The following is a 22194-nucleotide window of genomic DNA, read 5'->3' as shown; positions in this document are numbered from 1 at the left end:
CGGGCCCGCCCTGGGGGAGCCGGCGGGTGGGCGGGCGGCGAGCGGCCCAGGCCGCGGAGCCTCGGGCTGGCGGAGCCGGCGAGCCCGCTCTCCCTCGGGGCGCGCCCACCCGCCCGCCGCGCGCAGTGCCGGCCGGGCCGGGTCTCTTCTCCCCGCGCTCGCGGGCGCTAGGGCTCCGGCTCGGGTTCCGGCTCCGGCTTGGTCTCCAGCCGGGGGCGCGGGGATCCAAGCCGGGCTGAGGCAGCGAGCAGGGCTGACAGGCCGGCGGGTGTTGTGGTGCGAGGCGCAGCACGTGTGGTGTTGTGTCTGCCGGGCTGTCAGCCCCGCCGCCGAGGGGAGGCCGGGCGCCTGTCAACCTCGCCGCTTGGCTCGGTGCACTACTGTCAGGCTCCAGCAGCCCGCGCCGCCCTGGAGCCGGCCCCCAGAGCTTAGGGTGCGGAGCTGGGCCGGGGCGATGCACCGCTCTGAACTCCTTCACGTGATTTCATTGTTAACTTGTGCTCTGGGTCTGTTTCCATCGCGTGGAAACGGCGCAGCGCCCATCGGCGTGCTGCGGGGCTGTGCGGATCCAAGTTTTTAAAGTTTCTTGCTCTTTGAAAAGAGAGCGCGAAGACGTGTTTGGGGGTGGGGAATGGGGACGGGAAGGACTGTCGGAAGCGAGTTGCGCTCGCTCTAGCCGCTAGTGTACTTTCCGGGAGTTAAGATCTGAGGCTGCAGGCGCTTGACTTTCCGAAGACCAGGAGACTGATGACAATCCCGGCCGGAAAGACAATGAGTGACTGTCACTCATTTTTTTTTACCTGCGAAGCTTAGTTAATTAGGACGTTCGTTCCCAGCTTAAACTCAGGTTGTAGCTTCTCTTTTAGTTTAGACTTAATATCTGTATAATGAGCTTGCTTGGAGTAATAATACTCTGATATCTACCCTCTTGAGACCCTCACCAAATTGAAGCATAGCTCTCCCAGGGGGCTTCTATTTAGGCAGCTAATTTAAAAACAAATCTTGGCTCAGGTTTGAATGTTTGCTTCACTCTTTTCTTTCCTATCAGAGTTAATAGTAATATCTCTTTCCTAGTGTGTATTAGTTTTCCGTTTGATTTTAATGTCAGTACTAAGAATAGTTGCTGTGGGAGCCATTTGTCTAGCATTGTTTATATTGTAATGCAAATGATCTCTAGAATGAGAGCAGAAGTTCTAAAAAACACTTCAGTTAAACTTAGTTTTCGAGGTAAAAGAGTTAGATTCAGAATTCAGTATTTTAGTGATTAAATAAAATTGCATCTACCAGATTCTTTTGTAGGGATACTTACTTTGATTCAGAGAGACAGTATGTTTGTGTTTATGTTTTATTAGTGTTCGTTTCAGGACAGCAATCTTGAATTTATATCTTTATTATTTGGGTGTCTCTTTAGACCCACAAGTAGCCGGTACATTTCTTTTTCTGTACTGTACATTTGACATGTAGCATGTGCGTTGACCCCAGTGATTCTGGGCCTTCCTCACGTCTAGTTTTCCTGTCTATGGATTACTTATATGCAGTTTGACAGTTGTGACTCTCTTCAGCATATGGATAGAAACATGTTAGTTTGGATTAGGAGAAGCTATCAGCATATAATTCTTAAAATTTGAATGTAAGGAAACATCTTAGTTTGGGTTAGGAGAAGCTATCAGCATATAATTCTTAAAATTTGAATGTAAGTGAATTATTGTTAAATTCAGGCAGCACTTTCACACTAGGCTATTTTCAATAGTATTTTTGTTTCCATTAGGAAAGATTAAGGTAATACTATACTTAAATTATAAACTGGGTGTGCATATTGTATTCATTGTTTCTTTTCATATAAGAAATAGCTAAAATTTTCTCAATCGTTTTCTGCCTATCTTATTGACTGTTTTTGTCCACTCTGAATGTCTAGAATTTTGAAAGATGAAAGATTCACTCTTACTTTCATTGCAGGATTCTTTCTACTAATCCAGATACTTGTTGAAGTGCTGACTAGTTTCTTGGGGAAAGATGTCAAGGAAGAGTTGAAATTCCTAGACTGGTGAGCAGAGATTGCGGAGTACAGAATAGCCATCACCCCCTCTGGTTAGTGGTAGCTTAAGGTCATTCTTAGAACACTCATCGTGTTTCCTCATTGTATCCTAATTACTCATGTTTTTTTTTCTTTTGTTTTTTATCCCAATGGTTTACATACATGATTGTTTTGGAATGTTAATAGATAAATTTGGAAATTGGCAAAGGTGCCCACTAAACACTTGCTGTTTGATTGCTTTAAGATGAGGATGCTTATTTTCGTTCGAAATAGGTGTTGGTAGAAAACTGACCTTATTTTCATTGCTTTTCAGGCATAAGATGCACATTTTTCTGCTCTGAAGCCGGGAATGAAATATTCTTGAGTTCTTACAGCTTTATGACAAGACCTATGTGTGGTGCTATTGAGAAATTCATTGGGAAGTTGGAAGACATTTCAAACAACAGGTTGTTTTGGTTTCTATAGTACAATTGGGGAGGCATTCTGTTTTGTGAAAGGAGGAAGGACTTAGGCCAGAAAACTTGTATGCTATGGTTAACTGGTTCCCAGCCTCCGAGAATCTTGGTTTCCATGGTGTAAAACTTACTCAGCATCAGGATAAGGGATAACGACTCTATGGATATACAGAATCCTTCACCATGGTAAAACTCGCAAACCCGCTTTATACTGAGTGGATTTTGGAGGCCATCAAAAAAGTGAAAAAGCAGAAACAGCGTCCTTCAGAAGAAAGGATATGCAATGCTGTGTCTTCATCCCATGGCTTGGATCGTAAAACTGTTTTAGAACAATTGGAGTTGAGTGTTAAAGATGGAACGATTTTAAAGGTCTCAAATAAAGGACTCAATTCCTATAAAGATCCTGATAATCCTGGGCGAATAGCACTTCCTAAGCCTCGGAACCATGGAAAATTGGATAATAAACAAAATGTGGATTGGAATAAACTGATAAAGCGGGCAGTTGAGGGCTTGGCAGAGTCTGGTGGCTCAACTTTGAAAAGCATTGAACGTTTTTTGAAAGGTCAGAAGGATGTGTCTGCGTTATTTGGAGGCAGTGCTGCCTCTGGCTTTCACCAGCAGTTACGATTGGCTATCAAACGTGCCATTGGCCATGGCAGACTCCTTAAAGATGGACCTCTTTATCGGCTCAACACTAAAGCAACCAATGTGGATGGGAAAGAGTGTTGTGAGTCTCTTTCCTGTTTACCTCCAGTGTCCCTTCTTCCACATGAAAAGGATAAGGTAAGAATGGCATATGCCTCCGGGTTTATAGAGCTGATGATATAGGATGCTACAAATTTACATTTCTGGCAAGTTATATTCAAGTTTTTTGTTTGGGGACTTTAGTGGAGTCATCACCTCTGGTTTTTTATTGGTGAGTTGTAGCTATGACAACATAGATTTGTTCTGGTACTTTGAAATATTTGAAGCCTAAGATAAAAATGTAGAATGTTAATCTTCTTAAAAGAACTTTTTTACATTGCAGTGAAAAAGTGGCATATTAGTTTAAAACCTTTTTTTAAAAGCTTTTTTTTATTATTTTGCTTGAGGAGTAGTCCAGCGTGAGACTATAAAACTTTTAACTAAAGGTTCTTACAATGCGTTACTACTGGAAGTTGATGAGCAGCCAAATCCTGGAGACTTGAATTTGAAACAAGCAGATGACTCTGAGAACCTGTCTTTTTCTATTTTCCATTTTGTTGCAGATTACTCGTTAGACAGGAATGAGACAGATTCTCATGACCCATAGGCGCAACTAAACAAACTTAGCAATTCTTGTTTCTGCTGTTTGTATTATAGCTTTCTATCATGTATTATGGCTTTGCATATGATCAAGTCCTGAATGTTGTTATTTATGACAGCTGTAGTTGCATGGGACAGGAATACAGTATCCTAAATTAGAAGAGTTCTGGAGGGCCTGGTACAGTAGTTCATGCCTGTAATCCCAGCGCTTTGGGAGACTGGGACAGGAGGATGGCTTGAGCCTAGGAGTTTGAGCCCAGTCTGAGCAATATAGCGAGACCCCATGTCCACCAAAAATAGAAAAATTAGCCAGGTATGGGCACGCCTGTAGTCCTAGCTACTTGAGAGGCTGTGTTGGGGAGGATTGCTTGAGTACAGGGGTCTGAGGCTCCAGTGAGCTATGCTCTCACCACTGCACTCCAGCCTGGACAACTGAGTGACACCTGTTCTAAAAACAGAAAGGTAAAGTTCTGGAGAGTTGGAAGTTTTGATGCCCAGGTGTATACTTTACTCTGTTGTGTTTTAGGATGTTATTGTGTATAGTTGAAAGTACGACTTCTTAAACAGTAAATTTTGGTGCTTAAATAGATATTTGGAGATTAGGAGAATTTTGTTAGTACCTGTTTTTTACATTGATCTAGTATCTTAGCTGTAAATTTTCTTGAGGTGCTTAGAGCAGTGATGCTTTAAGTTGCTGTACACCTTGGTAGACATAAGTAAAATGGTCTTCATTTTGCTTAAGATGATGGGGGTACTCCTAGGGTGGAAAGATGGTAAAGTTAACATTGAATGTATTTTGAAAATTTGAGATTTGATCTAAATTTGTTGTATTATTAGCAGCCCACTGAATACCTGGAGATTTTTCTTCAACAACTGAAAATTAACAGTATTTTTCTTTGATGAAAGTTTTAGAGATCTATTCTAGGGTTCAATTTTCCCTGTGAACATTGAAATAAAACATAATCTTGCTGTTATTACTCTTGAAATCATTCTCATATAGTCATGAATTGACAGAGAATCTCATTCATAAAATGGCTCTATATAATTTGAGCGTTTATTAAGAGTATGTATTAAAAATTCAAAGTAGACAAGTAATTAAAATGCTTTATTCTGTATGCTCTAAGAACTCTTACCTGTAGAAGCTTTATCACATGTGGCTGAAGTTAAATACAATGATTGGATTGCTACAATTTTTAAATGATCTAACAGGTTAACTGCCTGGAAACAGGAAATAATTTATAGTTAGATCAATTCAGTGCCATACCTGTGAAGTAGATGTTATAAGTTCTTGTTAAGACACCTGTTTGCTTTTATTTATTTTTGAGTCGGAGTCTCGCTCTGTCGCCCAGGCTGAAGTGCAGTGGTGCAGTCTCACTCACTGCAATCTCCGCCTCCCAGGTTCAAGCGATTCTCTTGCCTAAGCCTCCCAAGTAGCTGGGATTAACATGCACCACTATGCCCGGGTAATTTTTGTATTTTTAGTAGAGACGGGGTTTCACCTTGTTGGCCAGGCTGGTCTCGAACCCCTGACCTCAGGTGATCCACCCGCCTCTGCCTCCCAAAGTGTTGGGATTACAGGCGTGAACCACCATGCCTGGCCTGTTGTCTGCTTTTATTGTAATTACACTTGCTTGAATTATCAATAGATATTTTAATTTTAAAAAATATTAGCCATATAAAAATGTCATTTGAGCATATTTTTAAAAGGTAGTCAGTATAGTACAGTGCAAGGCAAATCCAAGTCCTGGAACCCTGGGATTTTACTTTTGGAAGGGACCCTGAGAACCGTCTAATCCAACAGTCCTTATTTTGCAGCTGAGCTAAGGACCTTTGTTGAGGCCATTTCATAGCACCTTTGCATTAAGAAAAGTTTAACTCAGTAGAGATGTGCTGTTTTGCTTTGACTGGAGTTCAGTGGTGTGATCTCAGCTCACTGCAGCCTTCGCCTCCCAGGTTCAAGCGATTGTCCTGTCTCAGCCTCCTGAGTAGCTGGGAGTATAGATGTGTGCCACCACGCCTGGCTACTTTTTTTTTTGTTTGTTTGTATTTTTAGTAGAGACGGGGTTTCACCATGTTGGCTAGGCTGGTCTCAACTCCTGACCTAAAGCGACCTGCCGACCTCGGCCTCTCAAAGTGCGGAGATTATTGGAATGAGCCACCGTACCTGGCCCCATTTGCTTTTGGAGAAATAAAGTGAGAAGAACAAAAGTGATTTAATAATTGAAAAAATGAAAAAGAAATACCCATTTGCTTACATTGCTTTCATATATAGTTTTTTTTTTTTTTAAAGACGGAATTTCGCTGAAGTGCAAATGGCACTTGGCTCACCGCAGCCTCCACCGCCCAGGTTCAAGCAATTCCCCTGCCTCAGCCTCCCAAGTAGCTGGGATTACAGGCATGCACCACCATGCCCGGCTAATTTTGTATTTTTAGTAGAGACAGGGTTTCTCCCCGTTGGTCAGGCTGGTCTCAAACTCCCAACCTCAGGTGATCCACCCACCTCAGCCTCCCAAAGTGCTGGACCGCGCCCTGCCTATAGTGTTGTTAACTGAAGTAACTCAATTTAGACATGTGGGAAAATAGAGTTTGTTTCTTTGAGTAAGTAGACTTGTATGTGTACTGATCTCTTTGGAAAACTAATTTCATGATAACATCTATTAAATTAGAGTTGATGAGCTCTGTTCTGTATTTTTAAATGGAGTCTTATTTTCAGTAGTGAATTACTTGTGTGACTTCCCCCAAAGAAAGGAAAAGTTTACATTCAAAATCGTAATACAGTGAACTCTAGGGTGAGGGATTATTCCTTTGAACAGATTATCTCTGCCCCTTTTATTGTATTTTAACTATTTTCTTTCCTTCAAACTACGCAGTCAGTTCATATGCAGAATTGATGGTTTGCTGTTACGAACCTAGATGTTCTCAAAAAAAAAAAAAAAATTATCCAGAGTTTATTTGACAGTGATGGAGAAAGGAGGGTGTATAGGTCAGAAGTAGTTTCACTTTTAGGCATTAATTGGTTTGGCATATAGTCGTTGAACACCTACTGTGGACCAGGCAATCTGCTTGGAACAGAAACAGTTCTGTCTTCTCTGGGATGCTAATGCAGGGATTTCTATTAACCTGACCAACTGTAAGGTGAAGATGAAATTCAAAGACTGCGTGGAGTAACCTGAGCAAGTTCCTCTTTACTTTTTCCGGTTTCAATTCTACCTTTTTTTTTTTTTTGTGATACTAACCTTTGGAAGGAATTGTATGTTAGATTTTCAGCAGTGGTTTTGATCCTTCTGGGAGATCAACTGTGTTGGAATACGTTTAAGAGGAGTTTTTGTGAAGACATTTGAACTTTAGTCTGTATTCTTCTCACATTGATAAGTACTGAGGAGAATCCATGGGATACTATGATTAAAAGTTTTTTGGCCGGGCCTGGTGGCTCAGGCCTGTAATCCCAGCACTTTGGGATGCCGAGGGGGGCAGATCACCTGAGGTCAGGAGTTCAGGACCAGCCTGGCCAACATGGTGAAACCCTGTCTCTACAGCAATACAAAAATTAGCCTGGCATGATGGGGGGTGCCTGTAATCCTAGCTACTTGGGAGGCTGAGGCAGGACAATCGCTTGAACCTGGGAGGTGGAGGTTGTAGTGAGCCTAGATTGTGCCTCTGCACTCCAACCTGGGCAACAGAGCAAGACTCCATCCCAAAAAAAAAAAGTTTTTAACCCATGTTATAAGGGAAATTTTTGAGCTAACTTTAGAGTGTGGTAGTTCATGGTGAGTTTATTTATTTGTTTATTTACTATGTGCCAGGCGTTACTTTAATGCTGTACGTATATTAACTCATTTAATCTTCTAACATAACTAGCTACTGTTAGGTTAGCTAGCTATTAATAACATAACAGTACTAGCAGTGAAATAGGTACTTTTATTTTACAGGTGAAGAAACTGAGGCATAAAAGAGATTTCAGTAGCTTGCAGAAGTCACACAAATATTAGGTGGCAGAGCTAGGATTTGAATTTGGGCAGTCTGGCTCCAAATTCTTTCTAATAGCCATACTGACCACCTCTTAGGAGCAGTAACGTATGATGGCTATCACTGCACTCAAGTACAAACTCATGAATGTCCTTGGTGTTAACTTCATAGCACATTTCCTAATTGTAAAAGGACAAATTCTCCACCCCCCTTCGTTGTTTGTGTCCATTTTTCTTTTTTGCAGAACAGATTTGAAAACTCACTTTGGACCAGTGATAAGAATGTGTTAGGAACCAAAGATTATGAGTAATCTAGTTTTGTATATCTGAGGTCCATTAAAAAAAGGTTTTGCCTACATGCCGTTTTTTTTCCCTTAAAGATAATTTCTATGCTTGCTAGTTTTCATTTCAGTTGTCACTAACAGAAATTTTCTGATAGGCATGGTAGGGATCAGTTGTATGGCTATACCAGAGTGCTTTAATTTGGGACAGAAATACTGCTTTCCTTGAATCATGGGATTATAGGTGAGGAGAATAGTGTGTAACTGGCTTAAATAGCAACTTCCTCCTTGTAAATTTATTTTTAATATATAGATATTACTGTAAGGTAATTTGTTCCATTTACTTCACTTATTCATTATTTATTTAGCAAACATTTGAATGCCTGCCGTGAACAGTGGATTTAGGACTTAGGTCCTGTGAGGGGATTAAAGCAGACAGAATAGAGATACAAAATACATTTTTTGAAAGCCTTTTTTAGTTTATGAGCTGTTAATTTTTTTATATTATTATTTTTTCATACCAATTAAGTGTCATGACTTTGAGAAATAATTAGATGTTTAGTGGGCAAGGCAATTATTTGAGATTGTGATGGTCCATTTAAAAAATTATCTTTATATAGTGAGTCTTGGAAAGATTCAGTTTCCTTCCAAGAATAATTTTCACCTGATTTCAAACTTCTGAGTTCATTTTACACACTGACATAATTTACTTGAATATATATAGTTTGTGTTCTGTATTACTAGCCCAGAAAAGTATTCTCTTTCATGGTAATCAGCCAACTCATTAAAAGTGTTGTTATTTGGTGGCATAGTATTTTGGAACAGAATTATAATTTGCTAAAGCATTCAGTTGGAAAGGGAAGAGAGGTATTGTCAACTAATGTTATTGTTCAGGTTACTCCCAGCTAGGTAACCTGGAGCAGAAAGATCCAATGATAAATCTCTTTCCTTTCACTCTAAGTTACATCTCTATGGTCAACTCTTAGTAGAGTCAAAATTATTTTGTTTTATTGGAATTTATATTTTAAATTATAGAGTAAGTAGAGCGGAATTTGACTGGAATTTAGAATTTAAATTTTTGATGTAGAGATACTGATTAAAATGTGGATTTTTTTTTTTTTTTTTTGAGAGAGGGAGTTTTGCTTTATTGCCCAGGCTGGAGTGCAGTGGTGCAACCTCCACCTCCTGGGTTCAAGTGATTTTCCTGCCTCAGCCTCCCGAGTAAGCTGGGATTACAGGTGCACGCCATCATGCCCGGCTAATTTTTATATTTTTAGTAGAGATGGGGTTTCCACCAGGTTGGCCAGGCTGGTCTTGAACTCCTGACCTCATGATCCGCCTGCCTTGGCCTCCCAAAGTGTTGGGATTACAGGCGTGAGCCACCGCGCCTGGCCAGGGATATATTTTTAAGTTACTGAAAGTTAAGAGTGATCAAGTTTTGATTTAGCTATTTGGAAATGACCTTTATAGTAGAGTTGTTTCACATTTTATATGTTAGAATCATGGTATTTTATAATTGTTAACCAATGTAAGCTTGGAAATTTCAATTTCAGATTCTTGCTTTGATACTGTATAAAAAGGAAATGAATAGTTGTCCATGCTGTTAAGTTCAGGGCTACGTGGACTGCTTGACAGAATGATTGATCACTTTGGAAAACAGAAAAACAAAAAATCTTCTGAAAGCAAAAGATAAAATATTGAGGATACAATGATGTGGTAAACATAGATATTGTAATATTATCACGTATGAAATGGATTGATCTCAATAATTGTTACATTTAATAATTTAAACATTTTTTATGACATACATTTCTTTTTTTAATTTTTTCGAAATGGAGTCTTGCTCTGTCGCTTAGGCTGGAGTGCAGTGGCCTGATCTCAGCTCACTGCAACCTCCGCCTTCCAGGTTCAAGCAATTCTACTGCCTCCCCCGCCTGCCGGCTGTGATTACAGGCATGTGCCACCATACCCACCTAATTTTTGTATTTTTAATAGAAACGGGGTTTCCCCATGTTGGCCAGTTCTGTTCTGGAACTCCTGACTTCAGGTGATCCGCCCACCTCTGCCTCTGCCTCCACCTCCCGAAGTGCTAGGATTACAGACGTGAGCCACCACGCCCGGCCCATGCTGTACATTTCTGACATCATTGTTCATACCATTTGTTTGTGACTTCAAATGTACCAGGAGCAGTGGGCTAGAAATAAAAATTTGTTACTAACAAGTCATTGAGGTGGATTAATTGTAAATCTGGTTAGGAACTAACTTTGTCTCAGCAGATTTATTCTTTAAAAATTCAGAAATTGAAAAATAACTCCGAGATATGTTGTAAAATAGTATCTGTTTAAGTGCAATCAGCTGTACATTTTTTTTTTTTTTGAGACAGAATCTCACCCTGTTGCCCAGACTGCAGTGCAGTGGTGCAACCTTGGCTCACTGCAACTTCTGCCTCCAGGTTCAAGCGATTCTCCTGCCTCAGTCTCCCGAAGAGCTGGGATTGCAGACATGCGCCACCACGCCCAACGAATTTTTGTATTTTTAGTAAAGATAGGGCTTCACTGTGTTGGCCAGGCTAATCTTGAACTCCTGACCTCAGGTAATCCACCTGCTTTGGCCTCCCAAAGTGCTGAGATTATAGGTGTGAGCCCCTGTACCTGGCCAAGTGTACAGATGTTTTTGATCTTCTAGCTCAATCATTTTTGGTAATTTTCAGCCCATGACACACCCCGAAATAAAACTACTGAACTACTAAAGCTTGGGTTAGCCATTACTAATCCAAAGTTCTATACCAAACCAATTTTTCTTTTCTTTCTTTCTTTCTTTTTTTTTTTTTTTTTTTTTGAGACAGAGTCTTGCTCTTGTCGCTTAGGCTGGAGTGCAATGGTGCGATCTTGGCTCACTGCAACATCCACCTCCCAGGTTCAGGCCATTCTCCTGCCTCAGCCTCCTGAGTAGCTGGGATTATAGGCACCCGCCACCACGCCCGGCTAATTTTTTGTATTTTTAGTAGAGACAGGGTTTTGCCATGTTGGCCAGGCTGATCTCGAACTCCTGACCATAGGTGATCCACCCGCCTTGACCTCCAAAGTGCTGGGATTACAGGTGTGAGCCACCACACCCAGCCACCAATTTTTTTTATACTTACAACCTAGACATTTTTCTAGCGACTGAGTACTTTACTCTTTCTTGGTCTACCTTCCAATTGGTGAAATAAAAGAAGAAATTAATGAAGACATCAGGTACCACAAATGGCTTCAGGAATAGAAATCTAGAGGATCTATCCATCTTAACTTCGTTTTTTCTTTGCCCTGCATCAGTAGGCTAAGGGAATGTAAAGAGTTGCTTATAGAAACCTATTAATAGCTAACATTTGTTAAGGGCTGATGATGTGTTGGAGACTTTTTTTTTTTTTTTTTTTGATACGGAGTCTCGCTCTGTCGCCCAGGCTGCAGTGCAGTGGCCAGATCTCAGCTCACTGGGAGATTTTTTTTTAAGAGCTTTAACGTGTACTTTCTTATTGAAGTCTCAAAAGAACTCTATATGATTAAGTTTTATAGGCACATGATGTTTATTTAATAGGTATTTAATAGTATTTAATAATACAAGTTTTCATGTGTCTTGTAGAAAACTAAATGGAAAATGAATATAAGGAAATGCAAAATACATTAAGTTTCTTTTTTATCCTTGCTGCCTGTTTTTCTTTAGTTCATCCTGGACATGTGGGCCAATACTTTTTTTGTTACACTTACGTTTAATACTAGGAGAGCAAATACATAACAGGAACTGTGATGAATCTGCAAAGAAAATTTATATCATTCAGTCTTCTTGAAGCTGTAAGAATCTCCTTAACATCTTTTAGATTTATTTTCTCTTTGCATTTAAAGTTTTAGAGAAAGTATATTTGTCATACCGACTTGGTTCTTAGCTATGTAAGAGGACTAAAATCTAGGTGCCAAGTTTGCTGGTTTAAATAGAATTAAAAATTTATTTTTTTCTGGTGTCCTGGGGAGTGTTTCTTAAAATTATAATAATGAGTACTTTTCATGCTCTGATTTATGTATAGGAATTATTAAGAGCTTCATTCTGATAAAGTTGTTTACCAGTTGGCTACTCAGGGGTGGAGTCATTTCACAAAGGATCTGCAGCGAGTGAATTAGACCAAGAGTAACTTCACCCTTCTGCTTGTCCCAGCTGGAGCAGGATTAGGACTCATTCAGCTGCAGCTGGTTCCCAGGAAAATGAAAGCAGTTCCTTCTGGTTTTTTCCTTTCACATGAAAGTCATAGTTCCCAACAGATGGCTTTCATCAGCCCTGTACATGTATCTTTAAATTCAAGGCCAAGGAATTACTTTCAACTTCATTAGGGAACAGGTGAAGAAACCGTTTGTAGTGTGGCACTATTTTGTTAGGGGTTGAAATTAAGCATAGAGATTACGGTAGTATGCCATTCCGGGTCAAAATAGTTTTTAACTGTCAGCAATTAAACAAAATAAGACTGCTAAGGAGAAGTAAGTCTGGCTGTAGTGTTGATTGAGGTATCTTTTATGGTTTAATTCTATTATGCTTACAAAATACAGATTATTAGAAAAAAAGACTTGTATCTTCTGCATTTTATTGAATGTTGAGCCAGTAGCTATTTTGGATCACAGTGATTCTAATCTGATTTCACAAATAATAGGGAAATTTGAGAGCCAAAGACGTTGAAATGTCTTGTCCAGTGCCACACAGCAAGTTAATACCATCTGGGATAACTGGTCAGGCCCTTCTCAGTTCTGTGCTTTTTTCATTATGCTGTAGTACTGCTTTATGGCCTTAGAGAGCAGTGAGCCTAAAATAATTTAGTTAGAATTCTCTTCCTTAATGGAAACCATAGAATAAATCTTGTCTAGAGAATTTTGGTGGTATTGTAAGCCACAAGTATATAAATCTGCTATTTCAGTGTGTGAAAATAGCTATACACTCTTGTTAGAGTTTTGAAACAACTTTTTGGGAAAAGACTGCTTTCTTATGGCCCAAATGAGAGGAATCAAGGTTTTCTTAAGTTGTTGGCTAAATATTAGAAGAGGAACATGTTGAGCTACCTTAATGCTGGAAGAAAAAGTACTCCTTGAGTTTTGGAAAAAAAAGTCAATTTAAAGGTAAGTCTAATTTTCAGTAGGTCTGCAACACAAATGACCTCTGAGTGACTTGGATAGTTGGTTAGAATTTAAAATTCTTGAGACTGAGCTAGAGATAGCAAGGTACAAACCTTTCTATTGATGAAGTGATTTTTACCAAAGACGTTAAATATGGGTGGACCAAAAGTATATAGTCTAGCACTTCTATAAACACAGCGTCTGGGAGGAGCTTGAAAGAGTTGTAATGTTACCTGTAAACAGACCATGTGGGGAAGACCGCAGACAGCGCCTCATTTTTTCTTTATTGGTCTTTATGACTAACACTTCATCTCTGCATCACTTGTGCTTTGTTGTAAAACTTAACAAGTACGTTAGAATAGTGGCAAATAAAGGATAAGTTATTTGTAAAATAACTGGGCGATTTTAAGATTATAGGTGTAACTTGTTAAGAAGAAGATAACTGGTATGGAAATAAAATCTGGCAGCCAAATAAAAAAAAACTTTTAATGTGTGAAAGAATATAATAGTTGCTTCTTTTGCCGTTTACTATTTATGTAGAATAGGTGATTCCGCAGATCTAGAGGTGTTGTCAGACTTGTACTATGGGCTGCGTTTTCCTCCAGAGAATTGTGAACTGTAGTTGACCTGGAGAGCTGCTAAGTGTTGGTTTTCAATTCTTTGAGCTTAGTAAAGTCTAGGTTCCTTTTTTCTTAGTCATTGGGTACAGCGAAGCATTTAACTCCTGAGTTTTCTAGAACCTTTAACAGAACTCTCAGAAACATTATTATTATTTTTGTGTGTGGAGTGTGATTCTGTACTTTAATGGTTTTCCAATTTTTCTATTCAGGGCATCTTTAAATATCTTAGTATTTAGACCCTCTTTCACCATCTTCCTGCCTTACTTTTTTCCATGCCACTCAGTTTTTCTTTAATTCTGTAATATAAATCCAAAGCCCTATTCTTTGGAAAGCAGTGGTTCCTGGCACTAACTTCACTTTAGCATTAGCTGAGGAAGCTTAAAATATAAATACCAAACCAGTTAAATTTGACTAGTAGTGAGGCCCAGGTTTCAGTTTTTTTTTTTTTTTTTTTTTTTTTTTTAGAATGTTTATCTGATGTGCAGCTGGGGTTGAGAACCATTGCTCTAATGCTTAGAACAAACATCTCTATAGTGAGGACTGCCTAAGAGTCAGGAGACAGAAGAAGCAGGTACTTTTTAGCCTCATAATTGACATTCAAACAAATAGATGAAATAGCATACTTCACATACACCCTCATGAACACACTGTGGACCCAGGACAGTGTACTTCTGGAAATATACATTCTGTTTTATTGTCCTCCCTGGCTGTAACTGCTCTAATCTTCCACCTTTCTTTCTCCTTACTCTCACTGCTTTATCTCATGAAGATCTTTTGTGGTATATAGTTGCGAGAAAGTTACCTGCATGATTCCGACAGGTGCCCTCCCATCACTCTGATACTGTTCTCATTGCTTGGCCTTATGGCACATCCTCACTCACTCACTACTACTGCATCGTGTTGGCAAACTCCAGTCATTTACCTTCTCTGCTTTTCTTTTTTTTTGAGACGTAGTCTTGCTCTGTCACCCAGGCTGGTGTGCAATGGTGCAATCTCTGCTCACTGCAACCTCTATCTCCTGGGTTCAAGCGATTCTTCTGCCTCAGCCTTACAAGTAGCTGGGATTACAGGTGCCTCTTACCACGGCTGGATAATTTTTGTATTTTTTTTAGCGGAGATGGGGTTTTACCGTGTTGGCCAGGCTGGTCTCGAACTCCTGACCTCAGGTGATCTGCCCACCTCGGCCTCCTAAAGTGCTGGGATTGCAGGCGTGAGCCATTGTGCCCACCCTGTCTGCTTTAACTTTGGGGGACATCTCATGACCATGTGGTGGTGGGATGCCACTTACAAATTTGTGGCCTCCAATCTCAACTCTACCCTCTGCTTGAAGATGAATGTCTGTGTATAGTCTCTTCTGTCTGCAGAAATTCAGTATTTCCTCCCACCTTTTTTTTTCTCATTTTCAGTAGATACTCTCATATGCTACATCATAGAGATAATGGAATCTGTCCAATTGAGTTCGTTGAGTTTATACCCCCTCGTGCCGTCCTAAATACATCTGTGCTTATTTCTGCCCCCTTTGCTACCTTCTCATAGGACAGTGAAAGAAGTGTGAAAGGCTCATCTCTCCATTCTTTTTCAGGACCCCATTCTCTCCTACCTCAGGGGCTGTGTGCCATCAAAAGTAGTCACAGTTTTTGACTCGGTCTTTCTCTCTCACTTCTTAGTCCTTAGCCAGCGGAAGCCTCTCCCATTAGAGTAAAAACAACAAAAAAAAACCACTGCAGATCCTTCTTTCTATGTATACCCTGTCTGTTTCTTTTCATTTTTAAACTTCTTGAAAAAAGTCTATCTTCATTCCACGTCTGCTGCAATCTGGCTTTTGGCCCTAGAGCAGCACTATTTGAAACTGCTCTTGTGGACAGTTTTCAGTCTTATTTTACCTGAGCTCTCAGCTGCATTTAGGGTTCGTTGACCATTCATTCTTCCCTTTACTCTGGGATAATTCTTAGATGTCTCCCCCGTCTTCCCATCTTTCTGGTAATTCCTTTGCAGTTTATTGACATTTTATCTTTTGCCTGTATCCTAGATGTTGGGTTCCCTAAGGTTCTGTTCTTCACTCGTTTCTTATTGTTTCAACTTTCCTGAGTTGTCTCTAGACCTCTGTGTTCTGTACTGATGACTCTAATTTCATATCTTAATTTGAGAGCTCTCTTCTGATCTCTGGACTTGTATATTCCATTGTGTAGTATTTTATGTATGCTCCCAGGCTGACTTCAAGAGCTGTCTTCATCTCCATCCTGCATATATCTGTACACACTTGCATTATAGCCCATTTTACATAGTATTTTTTTAGCCTGTCTCCTATTAGTGACTTTGGGTTCTTGTTTTTCATTTTTGTATTTCCATCTATCTGTCAGTATCTGGTTGTTTTGTTTGTTTTTTTTAAATTAAAAAAATTGTGTAGGATATCAGATTCACGATGGCTCAGATGGAATTTATCAACTTCCTTTAACTGGCTGTCATTTCTTACGGTGGTAAGAGCCGTTGCCATTGACTCTGATGCTTAAAATGGAAACTTTGGTGTCATCTTCCCTACCTCACTTATCTGTCTTTTGGATTCAGTTCTATTCCATCCTGTCTTCTGTCTTATACTTTTTAACATATTTTATTTAACCTCTTGTGTATTCGAGGTCCTTTGTTAGAGCAGGTCCTCATCATTTCTCTCCTGATCACCTTAGTAGTTTCTTCCCATTGATTTTCCTTCCTCCAGTATCTTCTTTGTCTAGTCCACATTATTGCCAAAATGATTTTATTAAGAAGTGATTAAGAACACAGGCACAAAGACCAGACAATCTGGGCTTTCTGTCCCACACTGGGACTACTTGCTTTATGACCTTGGGTAATTTGCTTAACCATTCTTTGCCCCATTTTCTTCTATAAAATGGGAATAATACAGTGCTTATCTCATAGTGAAGTTGTGAGAATTTAATGAGTTAATATATATCTGGGCTAACAGAACTTTGTGCGGTTATAGAACTATTCTGTATCTGTACTGCCCTCTGTGGTAGCCAGAGCCGTGTGTAGCTATTGAGCTCTTGCAATATGGCTATTTGAGGAAGGAGCTGACTTTTAAATTTTATTTAGTTATAATTTAATTGAAATAGCCACATATGTCTAGTAGCTGCTATAATGGACAGAATATGTAAAGTCCTTAGAAATAGTGTTTAGCACATATGTACTCCATCAATGTTAGCTATTATTACCATTTTTCTAAAATTAAACTTCTCTGCTTAAAATCCTTCAGTGCCAAATTCTGCAATATAGTATATTTGAGTTGTAACCCATTCCCCTGTGTTGCTCCAGACTTGTCAGTTGCCACTTCTTCATAATGCCCTCTGTGTTCCACTATACCAGTTCTCAAAGTGTGGATGTGAAGGACTAGCACCAGCAATAGTGTCCCCCAAAAACTTGTTTGAAATGCAGATTCTTGAGCCATATTCCAGGCCTGTTCAATCAGAAACTGAATTTGGGGCTTTGCAACCCGTATGCGAATAAGTCCTCCAGGCGATTCTGATGCACACTTAAGTTCCAGAGCCATTGTATTGCATCAGTCTCCCTGCAGTTCTTCAGATCTGCCTTGTTTTTCCTTGCCCCTATATTTTTCTCCTGTCTGGAATGCTTATTATCCATTCTTTCTTCCTCATTAATTAGTGCTTCAACCTTGCAGACTTAGTTTAGTCAAGTTTCTTTGTTTCTTCCACCTTATCAGCCTGCTCCCAGGCTGACTTCAAGAGCTGTCTTCATCTCCATGCTACATATATCTGTACACACTTGCATCGTAGCTCATTTTACATAGTATTTTTTTAGCCTGTCTCCTATTAGTGGATTTAGGTTCTTGTTTTTCATCTTTGTATTTCCATCTATCTGTCAGTATCTGGTTGTTTTGTTTGTTTTTAATTTGTTTTAATTAAAAAATTTTTAAGTGTTTTGTTTGGGTTGTTTCATATGTATTAAGCATCTTCCAGGGACCGGCACAGTGATTAGGAGTGACAGAGTAGGTAAAGCAGACGTCTCTGTAATAAATACACATGGTGATAAGTGCTCTGATGAAGTAAAATAGAGCACTGTGGAAACACAGAGGAGGGGGTGGAGAAAGTCAGGGAAGTCTGTTCAGAGGAAGTCACATGTGAGGTAAGTGAAGTGGGGAAGCAAATGGGTGGGGTGGGAAAGAGAGTAGTTCCTGAAAAGGGAACAGCATGTACAAAGGCCTAGAAGCAAAACATTGTATGCACGTAGTAACTGTTTAATTGGATATGAATTTTAAAAATCACATGTCTAACTTTTAGCTCTCGGTTTCGAAGACACCACCCTTCCCAGCAAACATTGCATTTTATATGCTTCTGTATTTTTAAAGCAGTTTTCATACTTGATATCACACTTTGAGTCAATGGTTATGGTGTGATAGGGTAACTTCCAAGCCAGAAGGATACATCTTTTTACTTATTGCCTTTTAAAGCAGAAAAAAGGATTTGTTTTGTCTGAAAATTATTCTACAGGGGTAGGAACACATCAGTGGTAACAGAGGTAAACACATTACTCTTAATGAGTAAGAATAGCCAAGGTTTGGCCAGGCATGGTGGCTCACGCCTGTAATCCCAACACTTTGGGAGGCTGAGATGGGCAGATCACGAGGTCAGGAGTTCGAGACCACCCTGGCCAACATGGTGAATGTCTCTACTAAAAATACAAAAATTAGCCGGGCATGGTGGTAGGTGCCTGTAATCCCAGCTACTCGGGAGGCTGAGGCAGGAGAATCGCTTGAACCTGGGAGGCAGAGGTTGCAGTGCGTTGAGATGGCTGCCACTGCACTCCAGGCTGGGCAGCAGAGCAAGACTCCATCTCAAAAAAAAAAAAAAAAAAAAAAAGAAAGCCAAGGTTTTAAACAAGCTTTAGACCATTGAGAAAGCATATCATTAGGAAGGCTGAAGGCAGCCAGTGTGCCAACTGCAACTGTTGTCACTTTTTTAGCCTCCCTCTGTATTGGCTCTTCTTGCTCTTGTTGCTGCCATCCCACGCTTCCTGTTGTTCTCATTAGCCCTCCATTGTAAGAGTAACGTGGCATTTGTTAATGTGCTGTGCAAGCTCCAACTATTAATTTGCTACTGAATATTTCCTTTTGTCTCTTTGAGACTTTATGTAATTTTTAGTAAAATAAAAACTCTCTTTTTGCTCTCTTTGAATTCTTTGTAAGTGGGTTGTCTTCGTAATTTATTAACTTTGAAAGAAGACTGATAAAAATACAGTTTTGTTTCTCATAACTTTAGCCAATTGGGACAAACCTAGAGAAGAAGGAAAAAGGGAGATACGATCTGTTCCCCTAAAACTTTATATGGATGGTAATATTGAAATATTTCAGATATTGAAGAATTTTGCTTTCGCATACATACATTTTTTGATGTAACAATTTTGTACAGAGGTACAAAAGATAGGCAGTCCAGATGCTATGATCACCAAGTTTTACTTAGTCAGAATTATATAGTTAAGGGAATAAATGGAAATAGAGCCTAGGGTCTGTTCAATCTTAGTACTCCTTCAGCCACATCAAGCTGCCTGTTGTTCAAGACTACAGTATTTCATGAAAATGACAAGCATTAAAAAACAAGTACGGCTAGGCATGGTGGCTCATGCCTGTAATCCTACAGACTTTGGGAGGCTGAGATGGGTGGATCACCTGAGGTCAGGAGTTCGAGACCAGCCTGGCCAACATGGCGAAACCCCATCTCTACTAAAAATACACAAATTAGCCAGGTGTGATGGTGGGTGCCTGTAATCCCAGCTACTTGGGAGGCTGAGGCAGGGAGCATTGCTTGAACCTGGGAGGTGGAGGTTGCAGTGAGCCAAGATCATGCCACTGCACTTCAGCCTGGGCAACAGAGCTAGACTCTGTCTCCAAAAAAAAAAAAAAAAAAATAAGTGAATGCTCCTTCAATATTTGTTTCATAGATCTGTGAAACCCTTTATCAAATCATAGGTATTAGTCTTTGAATCCAGCTCGCAGCACTTTCTAACGATGCCCAGAGTGTTCTTAGAATTGAAACCATCATGTTTGAACTAGAAGGGGGATGATAGAAGTTGATAAAAAAATTATTCAGCTCTCTTTATCCTCTCAAAATTTGTGGCCTCTAGATGAAAAGGAGAAAATAGGGTTTCAGATGCATTCTAGAAATGCTTGATGCCTCAGCTGAAAAGTACCATTTGCCACTTCCTACAAGATAGTATTTGTTTTGTATTAACCATATAATATTTTTAAAAGTTAAAAAAACTGTTTTCTCAGTAGGAAATGTATTCATCTGTATAAAATGTATTCATCTGTATAAAATTCAAAAAGTACAAAAGAGAATTCTGTGAAAAGTATTATTCTAAGTCCTATTCCCTAGCTACTTGGCTCCCGTCTGGGAGGCAGCCAGTGAGTCGTATGTTTCTTTTGTACCTTTGAAAGAGATTGTATGTGTACACAAGTGATCACTTTATATATACATTTCTTCTGTCCCTTTTTTTTTTTTTTGGGCAGTGGTAGCATGCCTTAACATACTCCTTTGCATCTTATTTTTTTTTTTTTCTCACCACTTAACAATATATGCTCATGCACTGCATAACAGTGTTGCAGTCAACAGTAGACTGCATATACAAAGGTTGTCCCATAAAATTTTAACGGAGAGGCCAGGCATGGTGGCTAACCCCTGTCATCCCAGCACTTTGTGAGGCTGAGGCAGGCAGATCACTTGAGGTCAGGAGTTCGAGACCAGCCTGACCAACATGGTGAAACGCTGTCTGTACTAAAAATACAAAAAAAAAAAAAATTAGTTGGATGTGGTGGCAGGCTTCAGCAATCCCAGCTCCTTGGGAGGCTGAGGCACAAGTATCACTGGAACCCAGGAGGCAGAGGTTGCTGTGAGCCGAAATCCTGCCACTGCACTCCAGCCTGGGTGACAGAACAAAAAACTCTTGTCTCAAAAAAAAAAATTTTTTTTTTAATAGAGGTGAAATTAAGGGGGCTTAAAGATGGGTGACTAGAGGACCCCAGTATTCACTTTCTCCAAAGGTGGACCAAAACAACCAGTAGATAATCACATTTTGAATACAGCATCTAAGAGAGAACACTGAAATTTAACACAGAAAGGATGAGGAATCTCTGAAGCACAGGAGGAGAGGGAAGTGAACATCTGGCCTGGCTGGGATTGGCTTGGAGCCAGGAGAAAGTCCCCAGTGTGGAGAAAAGGCAAGAGACAGATCCCCAGTGATCTGTGTTCCCATGATGGACTCCTGTAATCTGGCCTTAGGAGAGCTTCTTGGCCCTCATGGGCCCTGATACTAGAATAGGAGAATAGGGAGCTGCCTGAAGTCTGTGCAACAGCATTATTCCAGAGAGGGAGTTCATGCTGCCGCTCTCACCACTCCCTTCCCCCGAGACCCAGTGAGCTGCAACAGGGTGCCATTTTGAGAGTCAAGCCCCCGACTAGACCATATCTTGCTCTGGGGCCCAATTGCCCTTGAATCTCCATATCCCTAGTGCCCTGATGACATGTTCCTGTGTCCATCCAGAGGGCTGCAGCATCACAACGCCAGCTGGACCCAGCAGTGCAGAGCATAATAATTCTCCAGAAAGAGTCTAATGAAAAAAAAAATCTATAAAATTCCTGAGAAACAGTTCGAAATAATATTAAAGAAGCTCAGTGAAATACAAGGGTACACAATATAAAGAAATCAGAAAAATAATTCATGATCTGAATGAGAAATTTAACAGATAACATAAACAAGAAACAAATTGTATAACTGAAGAATTCAACGAATGAAATAAAAGCTGTAATTGAGGCTGGTCATGGTGGCCCATTCCTGTAATCAGTCCCAGCATTTTGGGAGACCAAGGTGGGAGGATCCCTTGAGCCCAGGAGTTTGAGACCTGCCTGGGCAACAGTGAGTCCCCTGTCTCTGGAACTGTGATCATGCCACTGCATTCCAGTCTGGGCAACAGAGTGAGAACCTGTCTCAAAAAAAAAAAAAAAAAAAAAGCTGCAACGGAGTACTTTAACTATAGACTAGATCAAGCAGAAGAAAGGACGTCTAGATTTGAAATAATTGTCATACAAAAAAATAAGAAGAAAGCATATGTGACATATGGGAGGGACACCATAATGTGACCAAATATTTGATTGTTGGGTATTCCAGAAGAAAAGAGGGGCAAAGGCATAGAAAATCTATTTAATGAATAATTCATTAAATTATTACTGAAATAATAACTGAAAACTTCTTAAATTGTACAAAAGATATAGACATACAGATTTAGGAAACGAAAAGATTTCAAAATAGATTCAGTCCAAAAGGTGTTCTCCCAAGGCACATTATAGTCAAACTGTCACAAAGACAGCGAATTCTAAAAATAGCAGGAGAGAAGCAGTGAATCACATATAAGGGAATCCCC

General features: G+C 39.9%; 1 protein-coding gene and 1 non-coding gene across 2 annotated transcripts in view; both read left to right on the top strand.

Moving 5' to 3' along the window:
- The window catches only part of KAT6A (lysine acetyltransferase 6A), a 121605-nt gene that overhangs the window by 750 nt on the left and 98661 nt on the right, over positions 1-22194 (top strand). The window contains exon 2 of the mRNA XM_025394318.1: positions 2349-3273. Within this exon, the coding sequence (XP_025250103.1) occupies positions 2674-3273 (600 nt within the window). The 5' untranslated portion in view covers positions 2349-2673. The remainder of the gene's footprint in view (positions 1-2348; positions 3274-22194) is intronic.
- On the top strand, positions 8006-8077 carry LOC112630886. The gene has a single exon (XR_003121012.1). It is a non-coding gene; the product is annotated as a small nucleolar RNA SNORD112 (small nucleolar RNA).

The sequence above is a fragment of the Theropithecus gelada genome, chromosome 8 (assembly GCF_003255815.1).
Source record: "Theropithecus gelada isolate Dixy chromosome 8, Tgel_1.0, whole genome shotgun sequence".
Taxonomy (NCBI): Eukaryota; Metazoa; Chordata; class Mammalia; order Primates; family Cercopithecidae; genus Theropithecus; species Theropithecus gelada.
Note: the sequence above shows the minus strand (reverse complement) of the source record. Positions and strands in the feature narration are given on the sequence as shown.